Source organism: Hirsutella rhossiliensis (assembly GCF_020360975.1).
Source record: "Hirsutella rhossiliensis strain HR02 chromosome Unknown scaffold00005, whole genome shotgun sequence".
Taxonomy (NCBI): Eukaryota; Fungi; Ascomycota; class Sordariomycetes; order Hypocreales; family Ophiocordycipitaceae; genus Hirsutella; species Hirsutella rhossiliensis.
In genome coordinates this window covers 2,530,341-2,550,227 of record NW_025408671.1, presented here as the reverse complement: position 1 = coordinate 2,550,227, position 19,887 = coordinate 2,530,341, and the positions used below count along the sequence as shown (strand labels likewise).

Here is a 19,887-nt window from a genome sequence, read left to right as displayed (position 1 = left end):
GCCTCTGGCCGACGTTCCAAGGAGGATGGGCTCCGGCCGTGTGGCCCAAGCGACGAGAAAAAGCTGCCAACTGGGGCCTTCGGCACAGACCACGGGCCACTGGGCAACAACGCGCTGCCATTTTCAACAAGGGTGTGGCTTGATATCCGTGTCTTGAGTCTCAGGGTGCTCTCTCCATCACCTGCTGCTCATCTTTTCGGGTCTGCCAACCAGGGAATCGACGATGGACTTGGGGCTCTGAGAAACCGTGAGTTGTAACTGAAGACTCAGGGTACTGATTTGGCGCAAATAACCTGAAAATTGCTGCAGCGAGGCAGGCGTTGACGGTGGTGATGCAAATGAGGTGAAGGAATGCGGACAAAGACGAGATGGCGCCCCACTAGGCCACTGGACCAATCAAGTCCAGCGGCCGGCAAGGTGAAGCTCCTGCTCACCGAGAAACGGCCCCGCTGGAATATTTCTTCCAAAGAATTGCGCTTTTCACTCTCGGCTTCAACGACTACGAACGCGAGCTGCCACCCCCTACAGGAGAATATTTGCCGCGCCGACATCTAGTGCATCCGAAGTTACTGTCAATCAGCGTTCCACACACGGAAATCTCGCCTCAAAAGCCGCCAGGCAATCTCGAAGGACACCCGCCGCCTACAGCACACTCACCCAACAAGATGGTGGTGCAGACCCGTAAGCGAAAGGCTGCCCTGGAGCAGTCGGCCGGAAAGACCCAGGAAGCAGCCTCCGTCGAGGTATCTCCCAAGCGACAGAAGCTCCCCATGCGATCCAGAGCCGACGAGCCGCCGGCCCAGAAGGCTGCCGGCAAGGGCACGCTCATCACCTTTGACGACGATGACAACGCAGACCAGCCGGTAGCGGCACCGGCCCCGGCAGGCGAGACGGTCGTGCTGGGCACTGCGGAACAGGAGCTTAGTGACGAAAGTGACGACGACGCCCCTGAAGCGGTCTCGACGGCGCAAGTTGCGTCAGATATGAAGAAGTCTGCACAGGCCACTCAAAGAGCCGCCCGAGAGTAAGTCCTGCTCCCCTTTGCTTACAGGCCCGTTGCGGTCACTTGTCCGTCCAAAAGCAAAGATGTATCTCTAATCACATCGTCTAGACAAGCCACGGCCGAGAAGCGAAAACGCCAAGAGCGCGACGTCCTCCTTAAAAAACAGGCAGAAGAGCGCAAAAAGGCAGGTCAAGCTGCCGCTGCCATCTCACATGACAGTGAGGATGATGCCCCGTCAACCAAGAAACGAGAGGCCGCGGGCAGGAGGAAGCGGACAGATAGGGTCCAGGTTCCAAGTCTATTGCCCCTGGAGTTCCTCACCGACGACTCGTCTAGCGAGGACGAAGCAGACGATAGCAAAATCAGTGACAGGAGCGCGCAGCCAAGGCAGAGAAAGGTCGAGGCTGTCGAGAAGAGGCTGACGCGCCTGGACAGGGGGCCACAAGACGAAAGGATAGGGTCTACAGTGTACCGGGTGGCCGCCAAGCTGGACGAGCGTTTGGCGCCCAAGGTGAAGCGATATTCTCTGAGCGCAAGGGACCGGTTACTCCAGAGGAATCGGACGGCAGCGAAGCCGCGGTCTAGCTTCTTTACCAAGAAGTAGAGCCGGACGCGGGGACTGAGCAATGTTTTCGGGACGCTGGTCATCTCGTCCGAGCGACGCAGTGTATGCCAACGGGACGGTTCGTGATGGACGAGAACAAGCAGGGACTGCAAATTTCGGGATGCCCGGACGTCCCAGGCGACCGGCATACGCCACCAGAGTCAACCCAGCTGAATATGGGGCTCCAGCGCTATGACAATCCCATGTTGACTCTTTCTCAGCAGACAAGGCCGACCACTCGTGTCTCTCTCGTTCTCTTTATTTCCAAGAGGCCATAGCGGCCAGGAATCACCTTTGACGACACCTTGGCCATGGCATAATGCCAATGACAGTGGGCAGACAAGGCCCGCGGTTTTTTCTCATAGCCAGTCCCGCTCAGCATTATTCCTGGCTATTGCTGTTGACGAATCCACGCCTAGTCGTGGCTGTTGGAAGAGCTCTAGACAATCCATCATGCCATGGCTGCAGATTGCTCAGGAACATCAGACCATGGCTGCACCCGGTCACAATTTCGAGCCTTGTTTTCCCCCTTGGCGCTCCGCACGGTTCGATATAGAATTTTGAGCTGCATGTGTCTGGTTATCGGTCCAGACCGTGCACCGTTCATCATTTTCCAGGTGCCCAACGGAATTGCCTTTGATATATACAGTCTATACAGTCTATATCCATATATTATATATGACATCGAGGATGCTACAGTGTCGAGGCGCCGCCAAGTGGAGGACACGGGTGTCCAATTCAGTCTCTTACACCAGTATTATTTGCAATATTCTCTCAGTTGCCGCCGACAATGCCCCATGGTCGGCCACGCCAGTAGCAGACGGCGACAGACCTATCCACGGGGTCCGCCCGTCCGTCGATGACGCTGAGATGGGAGAGACACGGCTGTTTGGTACACACAAGTGGCGGGAGGCTGGCGACGGACGATAAGGTCTGCTGGCCCACGGGCCTTGTCTCCCGGCTCCTCATGTTACAATGCGCGGTTTTTACACAGACAAGGGAGAGCGGGCCGTTTGACGTTCACAATGCCGGTCCGCACGCTTCCTCCTCCTGCCCCGTCACTTGGCTGCTGCAATTGGTTCTCGGAGGGGGATGCAGGCAAAAACCTTGTAGCCGCAGACAAGGAGGCCGGCGTTGGGGACTGTCGCCGGCGTGATCCTCTCCCGTGCGGCCTTGGCCGGGAATCGACTGCCTGCTCTAGATAGCTTAACTCGGGATGCATAATAGACGACCCTCATCAAATGATCTTCACAGCCGGCCCACACGACTTTATGCGTCGGTGAGGGGGAGGGTGGAGTTTTGTCCGTCTTTTTTTTTTCCCCTTGGCCGGCCCATTTCAGCCAGACGGGGAGATTTCCGACGGTGCTGCTTGATCTCTCCCGGAACGGCCGGTGGAAGAGGGCGACAGATCGGCGCCGATGAGGATCTACGTATGCTCCAAACGAGGTGATACAGCGCCGCAGTTGAAGATGATGTGGGCTATTCTGCCAAGGAGCAGAGAGGGGATAACCGTATTGTAGCTGCCCGGCAAGCGCTCCCCTTGCCTACCACGGCTGCTGGGGTGGATCGAGCTGGGGCTGATATAAGTCGAAAAGACAGAGTGGCAGCGCGGGTTCGGTTTCTTCCTGCTCGGCTTTGTTTCTTGCCCCCTTTTCCCGGACGGCGGTGGATCTCTCTGCAGCTTGGGAAGCTTGCATGTGGCTGCAGTAAGGGGACGAGGATGTTTTGCCAAGAACGGGCGCGCATTTTTTACGAGTCCGTCTCGGGGAATCGAGAGTAGCCAGCCCTTTCTGCGAGGCGCTCCCGCGCTCTGCCTTGTAGCATGGGCGTGTATGGTCACGACCGACCACCTGACATAGTAACTTATGCCTACCCCTACACACCAGAGTTTGATCCAGGGTATCAGGCAGCAGCGAAAGGACAGGCGGGGAGCGGGCAGCCGATAGGTGTGGACAATTACACAGCGTGGTATGCCACGATGCTACCGTGCAGCTCGGGTGGACATGATGCCGCGGCGATGCATCCTGGCCGGAGAATACATACTGTACATACATACAGACGGACGGCAGTGCAATACGGAGGCTCGGGCCCGGGGTGCTCCCGGCCATAATGTCCTCCTGGCTTGAGTCCTCCTGGCTTGAGTCCTCCTCGCTTGAGCCGAGACGGAACAGCCGTCCATGCCCCGGGGAAGACGACTTGGCCTGAGGCCGGGATCCCCTCGTCAGCGTCCGTATTGGGTCGTGCATAACTGGCTAGACGAACGGCACGCTGGGATCCGTGATGGCTGTCAAAGTAGGGAAATTTCCCGGTTTGAAGCAACCGTCTCAACAGAGCCTACGCCCAAGACGGCGACAGGCACTCGACCAGGCGCCACGGAGAGCGGGAGCGGGTGGGTGTAGCAGGACGACACAGGGTATCCTCGTCGGCGTCGTCGTGTGAAAGCGTGGTGTGTGGTTTCGAATCGTGCTCTGCTCGGCCCGGGAACACTGGGGGCATGGGCTGTCAGGAGATATTTATTATCCCACGCCGACGTCTCGGAACCGACGACCGGCCGCCCATGTCATGAGGCCCAGCCGGGGCAGACTTGCGCGACTCGCCTTTGGCGATAAGGGGGCAGGATGCCGCCATGTCAAGAAGGTTTGGAGCCCCCGTGATGTGTGCGCAGACTGCGTGTGCCGCGAATCGAAACAACCCCCCTGATGGCATGCCACGCGGCAAACTTGTGTGTCTGCGGTGCCTCGAATTGCGGCTGATGGGCTGCAGCTCGCGCGCGCGCGCGTGGTGCCTCTGGTGCATCGATGGAGCTGCGCGCACAGACGGTTTCATTCATCTGTTGTTTGATTCGCTGCGTCGTTGGAAAATCTTTTCTTCGCCTGTTTCTTTCGAGGCGCCAGGACGCAGTCGGCACTTTGTGGTAGATGACGGAGCACGTGTCCTGGTGGTGACCCCAATGACGAAGTCTTGACGCCGTGCTATTTGCACAGTGGCTTGTCTTTAAACGAGCGCAGCTATTCACGTCCCTTCAAGATCTTGAGGCTGTACTGTACAGTGAATATGTATTTATTTTTTCCTCTGTAAATCCATCCCCTTGACTCTACCGCGGTACTTCTTTTATGGACTCGTGATATCACACGGTGTAGATAACAGGGGATGGCCGTACAGTACGTATTTCTCCGTCTACCGTCATGTCTCGTTTTTTCTTCCCTGCATGAAAGCATCTTCCTGCATCACACAACCCCTACGTCCCGTACCTCTACCCTGAGTTTGCACTCGCTCACCAGCAATTCATCATCGCGCAAGACGGAAATATTTACAGGAAAATGAGAAAAAATCGCAAAAAGAAACTAACAAAAAACATACAGCAGCCGGTATTCGCTGGTCGTCACCGACCCAACTACTAATCTGCCCCTTGCCTGGTTAATTTCCCGAGATCGGACGGGATCGGATGCTTTCAAGCAGGTGTGGCCGTATGTATCAGTACGTGCTGCAAGTTTAGGTAATGGATGCAGGGATCTGGGGTCACGTAGTGTATCGCCCTGCCCGGCATCCAAGCCCTGAATTTCATCATGGCGAGCAAGACTTGATACTGCAGTACATACACGACAGCCTGGGCTCTGTTAATGCGTGCTCATGGAGCAAGGCTACCAAACATTCGAGGTTGCCAGCGGGGAGGGGCCTAGAAGCCTTCTCGAAGGGACTCCCAAGTCTGACGTGGCAGTGTCAGTGTTTCGGACCTGTTTCCTCGAGTCTCCCGCTAGGCGCGAGGCGAAAGGAACGACAGCTGCGAGTCGTGCAAGGGCTGAGAGGTCAGTCTCAGTCGGCTGACACGGCTTCGAGAAGCCACGTCCGGCTACCTGGTGCCCGTGTGTCTGTCATCCAGCCGTCTGTCTTATGGAGCATTATCTCTGAATCATAAAGCGCACCCCCGCGTTTCCGGACCACAGCGGCCGGCAGTGTCTCTCTCTCTTGGTTTCAAAACCACAAGAGTCAGTCAAGATTCCCCCGTTTGCTGGCCGGCGAGGCAAACAAGAGACCCAGACCACGGAGGTTTAACCCCCCTCTGCACGGGTATTCTTTGTCCACACCCGCGGTGTATGCAAGCGCGAGCTCACGGCGCAGGCCAGTCCCCAGCCATTGGCGCCGTCACAAACGTATATGCACACGTTACTTCGTGTTATGCCCTCTTTGGGCTGTCAACCGTGGGGGCGCGGCAGCCAGCCCCATGTTCCAGCGGACGACATGGGGATGATGGTGGTGATGGCTGGTACAGAGGTATCTGGGAGCCCGAGCAGGATTCCCGACTGCGATCCCTACACACGCACGCAGCCATTCGGTGCTTTTGGATGCATGTGTACGGCGTCGTCCTTGGCTATGCCGTCCCGTAGCTCGTCTCGGTGCCTACGGAGCACTCGTACAGTACACACAGTCATCTGGATGCACCGACAGGCAGATGCATATTCGCCCTCACGCAGGCGCTCAGCGCTGAGCAGAGCTGGCAGGCCGTTGCCGCGCCTCGTCCAGCCCTGGAAACCCCCATGGCTGATGCACTCGTGGTTGCATCATATGCATGCACTTCATATACTGTATATCGCCAGTCCTTTGTATTGACGTAGTTCCGGGTGTTTTCTCGTCACATGGCTGCGCTGGACATTGGTATGTCTCACAAAACCATCCAAAAGGGCGCGCCGGATCGACTCCACGTTTACCCAATCCAACAAGCCGCCGTCGAGACAAAGGATCCGCTCTTCCGTGGGGCCTGAAAATCGGCGTCCGACAACGGCCTAGAAGGTGACAAAGACGGTGAGACGCAGATGCAAATCATCTGCTCTTTGTGGTATGTGGAGATTGTGACAAAACGTGGTTTCTACTTTCTAGAAGCAGCGCACGGTAGAAGCTTAATTGTCGCCGTTGCCCATCCATTCCTCGCAGTAGCCCAAACAGGGATGGCATGGGCAAGACAGTCTCTCGATTCCAATTAAATCGTACCAAGCCTCGGCGGCTAGTTGGTGACTCGGCAGCGGCCAATGTGCTGTCGTCGATATAGTAGGCAAAGGCCGGGGATGGATTGCTCGTCCCTACTCTCATGCCCCAGAGCTCTCTCGCACAGCTGCACAAAAGACGCTCGAGCCATGGATCTACGGCTCTGGGGAGAGGCCATCGCGAGCCCATGGTACGTTGTTCCACCAAAACAGGCCAAGCACCCGTCCCGTCCCGGCTCGGCCGGCCGACGGGTTGGCGTGGCAAAGCACCGACCGGACGTGCCAGGCCCCACTGCGGCGCGCGGCGTCCATCATCCCGGAGCGATACAAGGGGATGGGAAATTGCACGGCAAAGAGACTTCGTCGTCGCTTGAGAATGGCGCCGTGGCAGCCACGTGCCGAGCCAGTCCAATCTCCAAATCCCACGATTCCCGCCGACCGGTAATAAGCCAGGTTTATGTACATACTGTACATGCGGTAGGTGGCATGCAGAGCGTTTTTCCCGTCTGCACTTTGCGCCGGCAGTCTCTCCGTTCGTAACTGTATGTACACATGCGCCTGCATGTCGGTCGGACAAGAAATCAAACTGCATGCTGTGCGCCGGCGGCTTCGACTCTCCGGTATGTCCGGATCCAGGTTGAAACATACGCGGACTTGGCTTGATTGGCTGCCACACGGCCAGTCGTCTTGACAGATGCCCTGCCTTTCCACTTTTCATATCGTGCAAGACTACCCCTACGGAGTAAAGCAGGCCGATATAGAGGCTCGAAATAAGCTGTCCACCAAAGGCCTGGGCAATAGCAGACGCTGGCGTAATCGACTGTGGGTATTCCCACGATAGTACCAAGTCTCGGGAGATGATGCATGGGTCCGTAGCTCTTGGCTCGCTCATGCGAATTGGAAGTCTCTTTGATGCCTCGCGATACGGTGCAATATATCCGACCAAGCAGCCCGCGGGGGCAGCAGCCGGGAGAGTCCGCGTCAAGGTGATGCAAGGGAGGACAGTCGTCTCGCCTTCTGTCATGTACGGTAATAATTACAGTCAGTAAAGTGTGGAATAGAGTGCATGCAGTGTATTAACGGTTATGCCCCGACCATTTACGGCATCGGACAAGACTGACATGGGAGTAATAATGCTGTCATGGACACATCAGTCCTGGTTCAGCTTTGTTCCGCAACGCGTACTGCACTGTACAGTACTATACTGTACGGTACTGTGCCTCCGTGCGCAAGCCATCACGTGTTCCAGGCTCGCCTGAATGCAAGTCCGCGACCGTGATTCCACGGGCGCAAAGTATTTCAGGAGCTCGTGACGGGGATGCGCAGCCCATGCATGTCCCCCCTGGCCTGGCTGGCGGCCTCGGCACCACCGGCCCCGAGGCGACACGACGCCGACGAGGGTGGCAAAGGCACCGTTTACCGTACCGTAACCCGGGTTGTTTGGTTTGCGCGGGGCGACTATTGATTGGGTGACGCCTTGCCATGGCCGACATGGATATGTCCCCTCTTTCTCCCCCCCCCATGCCCTGGCATCCTGGAGAGTGCAGCACGGAAAAGCAACTGACGCATCGAAGGACCAGCGAGTGGATTCTAGATGCATCGGGCACCTGAATGAGCCCTGAATGAGCCATGAGCAGCAAGGAGTTCGTAACGGACTTGTTTGTTGCCAGCTGCTTATTGTCCGCAGCCGTGGGGAGCTAGCGGGCCATGCTAGCTGTCTTTGGGCACCCACTTAGGTTAAGGTACCTAACGTTGTCTGGTACCTTGGGTGAGTAGAAGACATCGTTTGTACTGTCTGTACATCCAAGTCATCGGGTACAGTACCTTACCTTACCTCCTTAGGTAGGTAGGTACCTATGTACAGTACGAGGTGTGGAGAGAGACAGAGAGAGAGAGAGAGAGAGGGAGATGCGCGGGGGAGAGCATCAGTCAGTCAAACATGGCAGGTCCGATCCCGCAAGGTGAGTGAGGCCTCCTCTTGCTGGCGCCTCGTTTCGTTTCTCGGCTTCGTGCTTCTGCTCCTCAGCGGCAGCCCACAGTCAGTCATGCACTCGCTTGCGCTTTATGACTTTAGGCGGCGGGGCCAACCAAACGACCCAAGGCGGCCCCCACCGTCCCCTCCGTGTCTCGGGTGCGACCAGCTGCGAATTACGATGCCCCCAACCGTCGCTTGCCGACGACGACAAACGAACGAACTGGGCAGACAGGCTGTGCCGGGAAACAGTGGGGAACAGGGTCGTAGACAGGGAGGAGCATCATCATCATCCAGAAGGACAAGAAACAGGGGCTGTATGTAGATTCTCCAGCCGCTCAACAGGTCGATACCTCTGTAGGTACTTCGTACGGATACAGTCAGTGCCTGCCAGTCAGTCAGTCAGTACCTACCTCATACGTCACCCTGCCAGCCAGCCTGCCTCTCTGCAAACCCCGTTGTCAGCCACCGCCCTTTCCATGCCACCAGCATTCGGCACTCCCGTCTAGTGGCTCCAGCGCCACCCAACGCGCGCGCACTGGCCCGCGGCCACAGCCGGCCAGCATCCGCGGCGGTCCCGTCTCTGCAGCTCTGCCAACGACTTTCTCTCTCGCGGTACGTGCGAGGTACAACGGCATGCAGACTCCTGGTACGTAGTGCCAGTGCCTGCTCCAGTGCCTGCTCCAGTGCCTGCTCCAGTGCCTGCTCCAGTGCCTGCTCCAGTGCCTGCTAGCGCCCAGGCCCAGCCACTTCAAGCCGACGAGGACCCCTGGAAAGCTTCCACCTGGGCTCGGAGTACCCTAGCCTCCCTCCCTCCCTCTACCAAAAGCATCTCTCGATCCAGTTCCCTGGGCCTTCCCTGCCTAGGCCTTCCCTGCCTGAGCCTTCCCTGCCTGGGCCTTCATGCAATTGCCGTCCCCGCCGCCGTCTCTCCGCCTCCTCCTTGCGCAGCAGCATTACTAAAGACAGGGTCTTGAAACATCCCCATCTTGGCGCCGTTCCTTTTGGCCTCTTCTTTTTGCTTGCTATTACTAGGCATACCCACCGCGCACACGCACCACCACCACCACCACCACCACCACCCAAACCATCACCAAATCCGCATTTTTTAGCCTTTTCCCCTCTCGCTTCCCTCTTCTACCACTTCGCCGTCTTCTGCGACTCTCGTCGAAACGAACCCGATCCACTAACCCCGCGGAGCCGACTCAGAAAAGGGTACCTGCCTGCCAGCTCGAGCCGGACCACGATCCATCCACCTCTCTTCGTCGTTTGCTCGCTGGGCCCCCCCTTAATTTGGTTGCTACCCACGCCGGCCTCCTCCATGTTCAGTCGCTCTCGACGGAGTCAGCGGCAGCGGATCAACGACGCGGGCCCCCCCCTCCTCGACGACTCCAAGGCCCAAAACATACACTTTGCCTCGCGCCTGACGGACTTGAGCCTAATCGTCAACCCCCAGGGCGCCTCTCGATCACGGCCCCTGGCTGATGATCCATTGTTTCCAGAAAAAGGTACGTTCGTCCCCTCCACGCCGTCGCCGACCGCCGAGCGCTAGCTAGCCCAGGCCCGACTATGTCATTTTTCCCCGATAGTCTTCTCGAGGCTGGTCCGCTTGACTGACACCTTGCCCAGTCAATCCTTTTCCTGACGCACAACCTCGAGGCCACTTTACCTATCGACGTGATTCTCTTGCAGGCTCAGCACCATCCCTTGTCGGCTCTGCTCCTCGAAGAGTCGGCGGCTTCGATAACAACGTCATGGCGAGCACTGTCGAACGGAGCCGCCACCGGCGCGAGAGGACCTTTGTCGGCAGCGAATGCGCCGTATGCGAGGAGCCGCTCGAGCACACGCTGCAAGGCGAGCGCATCCTCCAGTTCTCCTGCACCCACGTCTCTCATGAGGCCTGCTTCTATGAATTCATCCGCGAGCTCGAGTCGCAATTCTGTCCAACGTGCGATGCGCCGCTCCATCTCGACACCAGCCGCGGCGGCAATATCATCGACATCAGTCCGTCCCCCCCTCTTGCGAATGGCCTCGAGTCTGGCCACTAATCTAGGAGTTAGACAAAATCAGCAGCATGATGCGCTCCGCAAGCAGCGATGCGCGCTCGACGGGCACACCCACACCCACTTGGGACAACCAGACCATGAGACCACCCAGCGTTGACAGCTCCCAGAGGAACTACCTCCCCCAGCAGTCCACCGGTAACACTAGGGATAGCGTCACTCGAGGGAGCTACAGGGACAGCCGCGATGCCCCCATGTCCGATCGCTACGGCTCCTCGAGGCATGCGCGGAGCGACAGCGAGGCTACCGGAGTTGCGTCGAGCGGATATCCCGAGACGACGCAGAGCGGCCCGCCGTGGCGTCACGACTATGACGTGCAGGCCATGGAGTCTACACCGGGCAGCCCGCGCCCCGTCTCTCGCAACCCCGTCCCGCCTCCGACCGTGACGGTTCGATCAGAGTTCCCGACCATCAACAGATCCCGCCAGCAGCAGACTCTTACCTGCCTCGTCACCATCGAGGTGCCCGGCAACAAGTGGAGGCCAGACCCCGAGGACATTGGCGTGCAGTCGATGCAGCTGCCGCCGGTTAGCGCGCGCATCGACGAGGTGGCCACCCGGTCCGTAATCACGCCTGCATCGAGCCGTTTCTATCCCTACGAATCTGCCGAGGTGCTGGAGGAGATGACGGAGAGCCTGCGGAACCGCGTGGATAACTGGCACGGCTTGGACTTTAGCAGGTGAGCACATCTGCTGCTTTATACCCTTGATAAACCCCCTCTCTCAAATGGGACGCAGAGGCGGCTAACGATGGCCAGATTCGGCCAACTGCGACTGTACGGTACGCTCCGAGTCGGCAAGGACAAGGTCTCTTGGCAGGAGCTGGAATGCTATCTCTTCGCCGAGATGCTCATATGCGTCAAGGAAAAGAAGCTACCGCCCCAGTCATCAACCCAATGGGACGACAACGGCACTCGAAGGTCCACTCGCTGTACGCTCAAGGGCTCCATACTCATCAAGAAGCACCTGAACGAGGTGGCGGAGACGGGAACCATTGATGAGAATGTCCTGACGCTGAGCCTCTCCGTCGCCGAGCTCCCCCAGTTCCACTTGCGATTCGAAAACCGCAACCAGCTCAAGCTCTGGAACCAAGCCCTCCTCGACCTCAATGCCATCGAGGACTCCCCCATTCGCAGCCCGGACTTTGACCGCGGCGACATGTCCGAGACAGACGAGGAGGCTGAATGGCAACGATCGCGTCCGAAGAGAGTCTCGTCAACGGCGTCCTCTTGGGGCCCCAAGTCCGTGACGACGGCCCCGACCGAGTATACCAACTTTGCGGCCAGGAGCCCTCACCTGTCCAACGCAATCCACGTCCCCATCGATGTCGTCGTCGTTGTCCCCATATCTTCTTCGATGCAGGGCGTCAAGATCAACCTGGTGCGCGATGCGCTCAAGTTCATGGTCAACAATCTCGGCGAGAGGGACCGCATGGGCCTCGTCACTTTTGGATCAGGAGGGGGCGGCGTGCCCATTGTCGGCATGACAACCAAAGCGTGGCCCGGGTGGTCCAATATCCTGACCTCCATCAAGCCCGTCGGCCAGAAGAGCCATCGCGCCGACGTGGTGGAGGGAGCCAACGTGGCCATGGACCTGCTCATGCAGCGCAAGCACAACAACCCCATCGCCACTATCATGCTGATCAGCGACGCGTCCACCGCCGACGCCGACTCGGTGGATTTCGTCGTCTCTAGGGCAGAGGCGGCCAAGATCACCATCCACTCCTTCGGGCTCGGCATGACCCACAAGCCGGACACGATGATTGAGTTGTCGACGAGGACCAAGGCATCATACACCTATGTCAAGGATTGGATGATGCTCCGCGAATGCTTGGCTGGCTGCCTGGGAGGCATGCAGACCCTCTCGCACCAAAACGTCAAGCTCAAGCTCAAGCTCCCCGAGGGCTCGCCGGCCAAGTTCCACAAGATCAGCGGAGCGTTGCAGATCACCAAGCGTGCCACTGGCCGGGACGCCGAGGCCAGTCTGGGTGACCTGCGCTTCGGCGATAAACGAGATATCTTGGTCCAACTGGTCATTGTGCCCGACAGCTCGTCTCAGGAGCAGCTGCCTCAGGATCCTTGGGACAACATTGTGTCCGGCCTGGAAGCACTCGGCGGCTCCATGGACAATGACGCAGAAAGAGCCATTTCCGTTGAAGAGGTTCCTCTGATTCAGGCTGACCTCAGCTGGGGCGACATTCTGCGAGACAGCACGCTCACGCACATGCCGCGCCCATCTCTTCTAGCCATCACAATGCTGCCAGCCAGCATCGGGCAGAAGAAGGCCTGGCAGAACACACCGCCGATCCCCCCTCACCCTAGCATCGTCCAACGGCGCATGGAGCTGCTTACCTCGGACATGCTTACCCGAGCCCTGACGCTGGTCAGCCGCGGTCAGCACGATCGAGCGCATACGCTGTTGAACGAGACGAGGTCTATTCTCAAGGGCCTCGGCAAGGGTGGCCTGCCCCCCGTCCCTCACTCGGCCAACAAATCGACCCCTTCGACGCCTCACCCTGCCAGCGAGACGTCGCTCAACACCGCCGGGACGCCCGACCGGAAACGAAGCCCGTCCCCGCCTACTTCTGCCAACTCATCTGGCGGCAACGGATTTGCTTCGGCCCAGCTCGGCCGAAGCCGGTCCAACGAAGGCTTCGCCCTCGGCACGGGTATTGACCCCTGCACCGTGGCCGCCCTGGACAACGAGCTGGAGAGCAGCCTCGAGTGGATCAACCACCCGGCAGTCTTTGGCCGCGACAGCCGCAAGGCCGTACTGCAGGCCATTGGCGTCATCAGCTCGCAGCGTGCGTTTACGTTTCGTACGCCGATCGAGAGTCTCTGGTCCGGTCGCGTCAACGGCATCAAGCTCCTGGCAGACAGGAGCCGCGAGTGGCGCGAGGAAGGTGGCGGCGAGGGTGGCATCATGGAGGAGGCATAAAAGACAGCAAGGGTGCCGCCGCCCCCGCCGCCCCTGCACATGATTATGTCGGCGTCTGGCTTCGGCTTTCTTAATGATACCATTGGCTTGGGTCGTTCATTTACTGGACACGCCTCGATGCATTCACGACACACGGCAGCCCATCTTATCTTCTCACCTTCACTCTTCCCGGCCGCGAGCTTCAGCCATTTTTGGACCTGGATCATCGCACCCGGGCTGTTCTCCTTCTTTCTCTGTTTCTTTTTATCCAACTTATATACCCGCCACGCTGTCTACCGACGATGGCTGCGCTGTTGCCGGTTGTGGACTTTTGCTTGTCATGTGAATATTCTTTTCATTTGTTTTCATCTGCCTAGACACGATTGTCACGAACATTGGACAGGCCGAGTCTGCTCCCTCCTTTGGAAGCGATTCCTTTGTCTTTGTCATCCGTCTCTGGCGCCTCGAGTTGTGCTTGCTGCGCCTCAGTGGTTGGATATGCTGAGATTTCTTTGATTTTTCTATCCGATCAAGAAAAGTTGACTGGCAGCCTGCCAGTTTTGGGGTTTTCCCCTTTAACTTTAACACTGCTTAGCGCGGACGATGGAGATGCCAAGAACCCTCATGGACGTCTGGCATATGCCATCACTTGCTTTCCCTTGATTCTGAATAGCCTTGACGAGTAAAGTGAAGAGGAGGCGGTGGCGGGGATATGCTCATCTGGATATGTACTAAGATAAGCCGTGATGGTCACATGGACATAATTGACGACTTTTGCTTTTAAAAGTTTACCTCCATCTCTATCCGGTGAGGGCCCCCTGAACAAAGTAATCGGGCGGTCCATGTACGCTCTGTGACGGAACAGCTCAAAAGCGGGACTCTGTCCTCGCATGCCTTGATATGGACCATATTGCTTTTGCGTGCGCACCCCCATTCTCCATCTCTGGGGCACTCCGCGGGACCAGTCCCCGGCGACGAAAGGGCATTCGGTCAGCCTGTGCTCCCGCCCGAGGGTGGACCATGGGTGTGAGGCTGTTCCGCGCCTCCCCCGCTTCCGCATCCTTGCACTGCTATCCTGTGCTCCTCTCCCGCACAGCTAGTCCTCATCCCAGTTCTGTTGGGGGCGGACACGTTAGCAACCGACCGCTGCGAGGAGTGGCCCAGCGGGGGAAAGAAGGGGTTTGGTTATCGGCTTACAGGATTCGGCCCTGGGGGCTTGGGACCGCCGGCCTGCCGCGCCACGATGATCTGGTCGACGGACAGGACCGTCCGGGCAGCCTCGGTGGCGAGCTTGATGGCCCAGTGCTTGGAGGCAAGGAGATCCAGGATGCCCTCCTCGGTGGCATTCAGCGTGCCGCTGTCGTCGTTGTTCTGGTCGGACGGGTTAGCAGCGGCGTCCTGTAACGTCAAACAAATGGTGCCCCAGGAGCTGCTCACCTCGACATCGACGCCCGTGTCGCCGTTTTCGCCCTTGTGGTGGGCGGCGTATAGCCTGCTGAGGACCTCGGTCGCATCCAGGCCGCAGCTCTCGGCCAGCGTCCGGGGAATCACCTCGAACGCCTCGCCGTATTTTTTTATGGCGTACTGGCTCAGGCCAGACGTCTTCTCGCCCTGGGCCTGTATCCGGGCACTCAGTTGGGTCTCCGTGGCCCCGGCGCCGGGGACGAGCCGGGGGTCTCTGGTGATGGCCTTGACAACGTTGACGCCGTCGTCGACGGCCCGTTCGATGTCGTCGAGGTGGTTCTGGGTGGCGCCGCGCAGCACGAGTGTGGCGGTCCTCGTCACCTCGTCCTCTTGTCGGAAGACGGTGACGCGGTCGCCGCCAATCTCGAGTGTCTCGACGACGTCGATGGTGCCCATCTCGTCGGGCATGGGGGCGCCGAGCCGGGCGAGGGGCGTGGCGCCGACGACGCGGCAGACCCTGCGCAGCTCAAACTTGCTGAGGATCCTGATGCACAGGATGCCGAAGCGGTTGAGGTAGTGCAAGGCCAGGTCGCCAATCTTGTCGCCGCATATGACGACGCGCAGGCCCGAGTCGTGGAGCTCCTTGATGGCCGTCTCGATCTGGGCCTCCTCGCCCTTTGTAAAGTCCATCATCTCCTTGGCGTTGTGGAGGAGGACGGTGCCCTTGGTCTCGGTCTGGCTGGTGTCGATGGGGCAGGTGAAGACGGCCACCTTTGCGCGGCGGGCCTTCTTGACGGAGCCATCGGGCTCCTTGGGGAAGACCATGCCCTTGACGACGCGGCTCTGCTCAAGGCTGCCGCCCATGATCTTGACGACGCGGATGTTGTCGACGTTGAAGTTTGCCGGGTTCTTGGGGAGGACGGCGAGGACGGCCTCTGCGACGAGCTGAGCGAGAAAGTCTTCGTTGCCGCTCTGCTTGCTGGCGACGACGGTGCGGATGGCCTTTGAGAGCTCGTCCTGGTCACGGATGTCGTCGACGGCGTCGACGGAGAGCTTCTCGAGGGCGTCGAGGGCCAACCTCTGGGCCTTTTCGTAGCCGATGACCACGTCGGACGTCTTGAGGCCCATGCGCAGCAGGTCTTCGGCCTTGCGGAGGAGCTCGCCGGCGAGGACGATGACGAGGTTAGTGGCGTCGCCCATCTCCGACTCCTGCTGCTGGCTGGCCATGACGAGGAGCTTGGCGGCGGGGTGGACGACGTCGAGCTCGCGCAGGATGGTGGCGGCGTCGGAGGTGAGGATCATCTTCTGCAGGTGGTTGATGACGATCTTGTTGCGACCATAGGGGCCCAAGGACGTCTGGACGGTCGAGGCGATGGCGCGGCAGGCGTCGATGTTGCGCAGGACGGCGCCATCCTCGGCGTCGTAGCTGGTCAGGGGTCAGCCGCGGCATGGAGCTTTGTTTTCAGACGGCCCGGCCAAGGCGAGGGAACTCACTTGTTATAGCCATTCTTGAAGAGGCCCGCGTTGGGCGCGCCGGGGATGTTGAGAGACATGGCGAGAGAGCCGTGTCGGAAGAGGATGCCCGGGCTGTTGTCTGGTGGTTTTGCGGGAGAGGCGAGAGAGAAAATTGGTGTCGTGTACCTGTACCTGTACCTGTACAGGTTGGGCTCTGTGGTGGGGGCCAATCAGCGACTTGCTGTACTTTGTACTCCGTACTTGCGTTGTCACTCAATGGCAGCACTGTAGAGCAGCAGAGCAGCAGAGCAGCAGATGCTTGCTTGCTGGACCTGATGATGGGAGCATCCGCAGCACACACATGTCGCCTTGAGGGAAAATACTTGACGCGGGCTTGTTCATCGTGGGCTGCGTCGGCGGCGCATTATCTAAACCTTACTTCCCCTCAACCATGGCACACAACTCATCTACATCTGGCCGCTCCTCTGGCACTGTGCGAGTGCAGGCCTCTACAACCGCGTCGAGAGGATGGGGATCGAAACTGCGACGGGGATCTAAAGCCGGCAAGTTTCGCTCCAGTTTGAGGATAGATGCTGAGAGCGTGTCGTGAATATCGGCAAGGCGTATGGCCTGATACTCGTCTTCGCCATCGCATTCGTACCAGTACGTGTGGTAGTCGATGTTATTGACACGGTCAATCCTCATTTCGAGGACACGGCGGCCGACGGGAGGGACAAGGTTGGTTGAATTGCGCCTCGACTGGTAGGTTTCCCGTAGGCGGCGCGCCTCCTGTAGGAAAGCATCTTGGTCGGCACGATGGCTCATAACGACGCAAGTCGAAAACGTTGGGAGGAATAGTTAGATAGGTGGATGATGTAAGTAGAACAGTAGCAACAGTAGCGCCCACTTACCTAGTGTAGTGGATGCTATTTCAGGAAAAAAATACAGGTATGTCAGGTTAATAGTAGAGTAGAACTATTTGTACAAGTACCTGCAGGCTCCAGCTGCAAAGGAACAACGAGGTAGGTAGTTAATTAAGTAATTACTTTGATTGGCGGCCTTGGACACGCCCAAGGACCAAAGCCCATGGATGCATCGCAGCCTCGCCCGCTACTTTTCCAATTGGCTTTTCATAATCCTGCTTCCGCACCCGTCTCTGTACTGAACGTCCTCTTACACTCACCCCCTTGCCCCCCTTCTACCCCGTCCTTGGCCATCCCTTGCATCGCGCCGTCTTCCACGCCGTCGACTCCGTCATCATCGTAGGCGGCAGTCTCACCCGGCGATTGTGGCCTTTGCAGCATCAATCGTCATCCGCAATTGCGCTCCAACAAGGTAGAGCCAGCAGCACCTTGGAGGCCCGACGGGTTTGTCGCCATGGCGCCCCAGTCTTGTGAGTCCGACCTCCCTTGCATACCTGATCCACTGCCCTGTCTTTGCATCCAGAAACTGTCCACCAGCATCTTTCTGCTCTTCCCATCGCGCCGCCCGCCATTCGCAGCCATGCCGGCCAAGAGAAAGCTCTCCGATGCTGACCCTCCACCAGCCGTCCCGCCCTCGCTGCCGCCCTCGGTCGAGGAGGCCTACCGCCGCAAATGCGTCCAGCTCAAGAACCGCACAAACGAGGTCGAGGACGCAAACGACGCCGCCCGCCTGCGCCTCGCCCGGATAAAACGCCAGGTCGAGAAGCTCAGGATAGAGAGGGCCTTTCTGCTCGAGCAGCTGGCCAAGCGCACCAGCGCAAACGTCGAGGACTCCGAGGGCAGCCCGAGCCCGCCTCCCACAGTAGGCGCCCACCCTCCCCCCCATCCCGAGATGCGCTGCGGCTGTCGTGCCAAATCCATCGTAACCAAACCTCCCCCGTGGCCCACTCCCTGCCAACTCATACGAGACTCAATCTGATGGACACAAGCCGGCCGACTTACGCAACGGACTCGATGCTAATCCCCGGAAGCCCAAGGATAAGCCTCTGCGCATCAAGAGGGGTCATCGCAAATCCGCCGCCAACGACCCCGACCCAAAGGCCGGCACCGCCAACTCGTCCAAAGACCCCGGCTCGCCCGCGTCCGAGTCCCAGTCCCAACGACCCGAGAGCCAGCCCAAGGCCGGCAAGGTGGCCTCGGCTAACGGCGTGTCCAAGTCGTCGGGCCCGGCGACCAGCGCCTTTGAGCTCTACTGCCGGGACGTGCGGCCAGTCCTTGAGGCGAAAAATGGGTCGGGAGACGTCAACGTCGACGAGGAGCTCGCACGCGGGTGGGAGGAGCTGCCAGAGGCCGACAAGGACGAATTACGGGCCAAGCTGGACGAGCAGGCCAAGGAGCACCGCGACAAGGGCAGCAAAGAACCCGAAGAGTCCAGCAAAAAGGAACGCAAGTCGTCGGGCGGCAGTGCCAAGCCCGAGCCGCAAGACGACGACGTCGAGATGATTCAGTACGACACCGAAGACCAAGAGACGCAGATGGACAAAGACGGCGAGGATTAGATATGGCGACGCACAGGATGTGGACAAACGGCGTGCTTCTCTTTGGGGCGTTTATTCGAGGCAGGGCCATTGGGGTACAAGAAACGGGATTCTATGTCTTTGGGCCAGTTCACGTACAAGAAGCAAGTCATGTTTACTTGGACGCGGTGCGATTGAGGCTGATGGCCTGACGAACGTGATGTACTTGAATCGTCTGTCTCTCGCTCCGCCCCACGGCCCGAAGCACTCACCCCGCACCGACTGGTGAACGCCGACTTGATTCTGCGGAAGCCCTCGGAAGCCCTCGCCAGTCCAAGCTGAAAGCATATGCACGAGCCCAGGGCACCAAACTGACTCAGATTCTCTCGTCGTCGACCGAAGCACCTGCGAGCAAGCCTGTCTACTTCCCAAGGTCACCCAAGACGATGAATATCGAGTTCCATTCTGTCATCCCCATCCTCCGCATCTTCGACATCGCCAAGGCCGACGAGTTCTACCTCGACTACCTCGGCTTCCGCGTCGACTGGGACCACCGCTTCGACGAAAAGGCCCCGCTGTACCGGCAGATCTCCAGGGGCGGGCTGCGGCTGCACCTGAGCGAGCACCACGGCGACGGCAGCCCCGGGGTGCAGGTCCGGGTCATGATGGGCGGCCTCACCGAGTACCACGCCGAGCTGGCCGCCACGGAGTACCGCTACATGAGGCCCGGCATCGAGGAGGGGCCGGCGCCGGGGAGTCGGGAGATGGGCGTCATCGATCCGTTTGGGAACCAAATCAAGTTTTGCCAGGATGACGGAGACGAGAGCTAGGGTGAGGGAAGTAGATGCGGCGAGGGAAGAGGCAGCAAGTATTCGATAGGGCTGCTGGCCGTTGGTGGTTGCACAGCTCTTGATGGTTCCTCTATATGCAAGCCGTTGTCGAACCATATGATTACCCAACGCCCAGGCCGGGTGACTGGTTTGCTCTACGTGACACTGCTCTGGTCTACACGATGACGACTTCTGCGCACGGTGCGTCGTTACGGCGCCCGT

General features: G+C 58.9%; 5 protein-coding genes across 5 annotated transcripts; 4 read left to right on the top strand and 1 right to left on the bottom strand.

Annotated features, from left to right (window-relative positions):
- Positions 1–665: 665 nt before the first annotated feature.
- HRG_05504 (u3 snoRNA associated domain-containing protein) lies at positions 666–1,607 on the top strand (the record flags this gene model as incomplete). Its single annotated transcript, XM_044863975.1, has 2 exons — positions 666–1,024; positions 1,112–1,607. The coding sequence occupies 2 exons, from the start codon at positions 666–668 to the stop codon at positions 1,605–1,607; spliced, it is 855 nt and encodes a 284-aa protein (XP_044720507.1).
- An 8,272-nt stretch (positions 1,608–9,879) lies between these two features.
- HRG_05503 (pleckstrin-like domain-containing protein) lies at positions 9,880–13,557 on the top strand (the record flags this gene model as incomplete). The annotated part of the gene is made up of 4 exons (XM_044863974.1): positions 9,880–10,066; positions 10,188–10,562; positions 10,619–11,300; positions 11,379–13,557. The coding sequence occupies 4 exons, from the start codon at positions 9,880–9,882 to the stop codon at positions 13,555–13,557; spliced, it is 3,423 nt and encodes a 1,140-aa protein (XP_044720506.1).
- Positions 13,558–14,632: 1,075 nt separating this feature from the next.
- HRG_05502 (TCP-1/cpn60 chaperonin family domain-containing protein) lies at positions 14,633–16,493 on the bottom strand (the record flags this gene model as incomplete). The annotated part of the gene is made up of 4 exons (XM_044863973.1): positions 14,633–14,650; positions 14,734–14,907; positions 14,974–16,366; positions 16,435–16,493. 4 exons carry the CDS (start codon positions 16,491–16,493, stop codon positions 14,633–14,635), a joined length of 1,644 nt encoding a protein of 547 aa, XP_044720505.1.
- Positions 16,494–17,898: 1,405 nt separating this feature from the next.
- Positions 17,899–18,877, top strand: HRG_05501 (High mobility group, HMG1/HMG2; the record flags this gene model as incomplete). The annotated part of the gene is made up of 2 exons (XM_044863972.1): positions 17,899–18,180; positions 18,350–18,877. 2 exons carry the CDS (start codon positions 17,899–17,901, stop codon positions 18,875–18,877), a joined length of 810 nt encoding a protein of 269 aa, XP_044720504.1.
- A 404-nt stretch (positions 18,878–19,281) lies between these two features.
- On the top strand, positions 19,282–19,665 carry HRG_05500 (uncharacterized protein; the record flags this gene model as incomplete). Its single annotated transcript, XM_044863971.1, has 1 exon — positions 19,282–19,665. The coding sequence occupies one exon, from the start codon at positions 19,282–19,284 to the stop codon at positions 19,663–19,665; it is 384 nt and encodes a 127-aa protein (XP_044720503.1).
- Between the last annotated feature and the right edge of the window lie 222 nt (positions 19,666–19,887).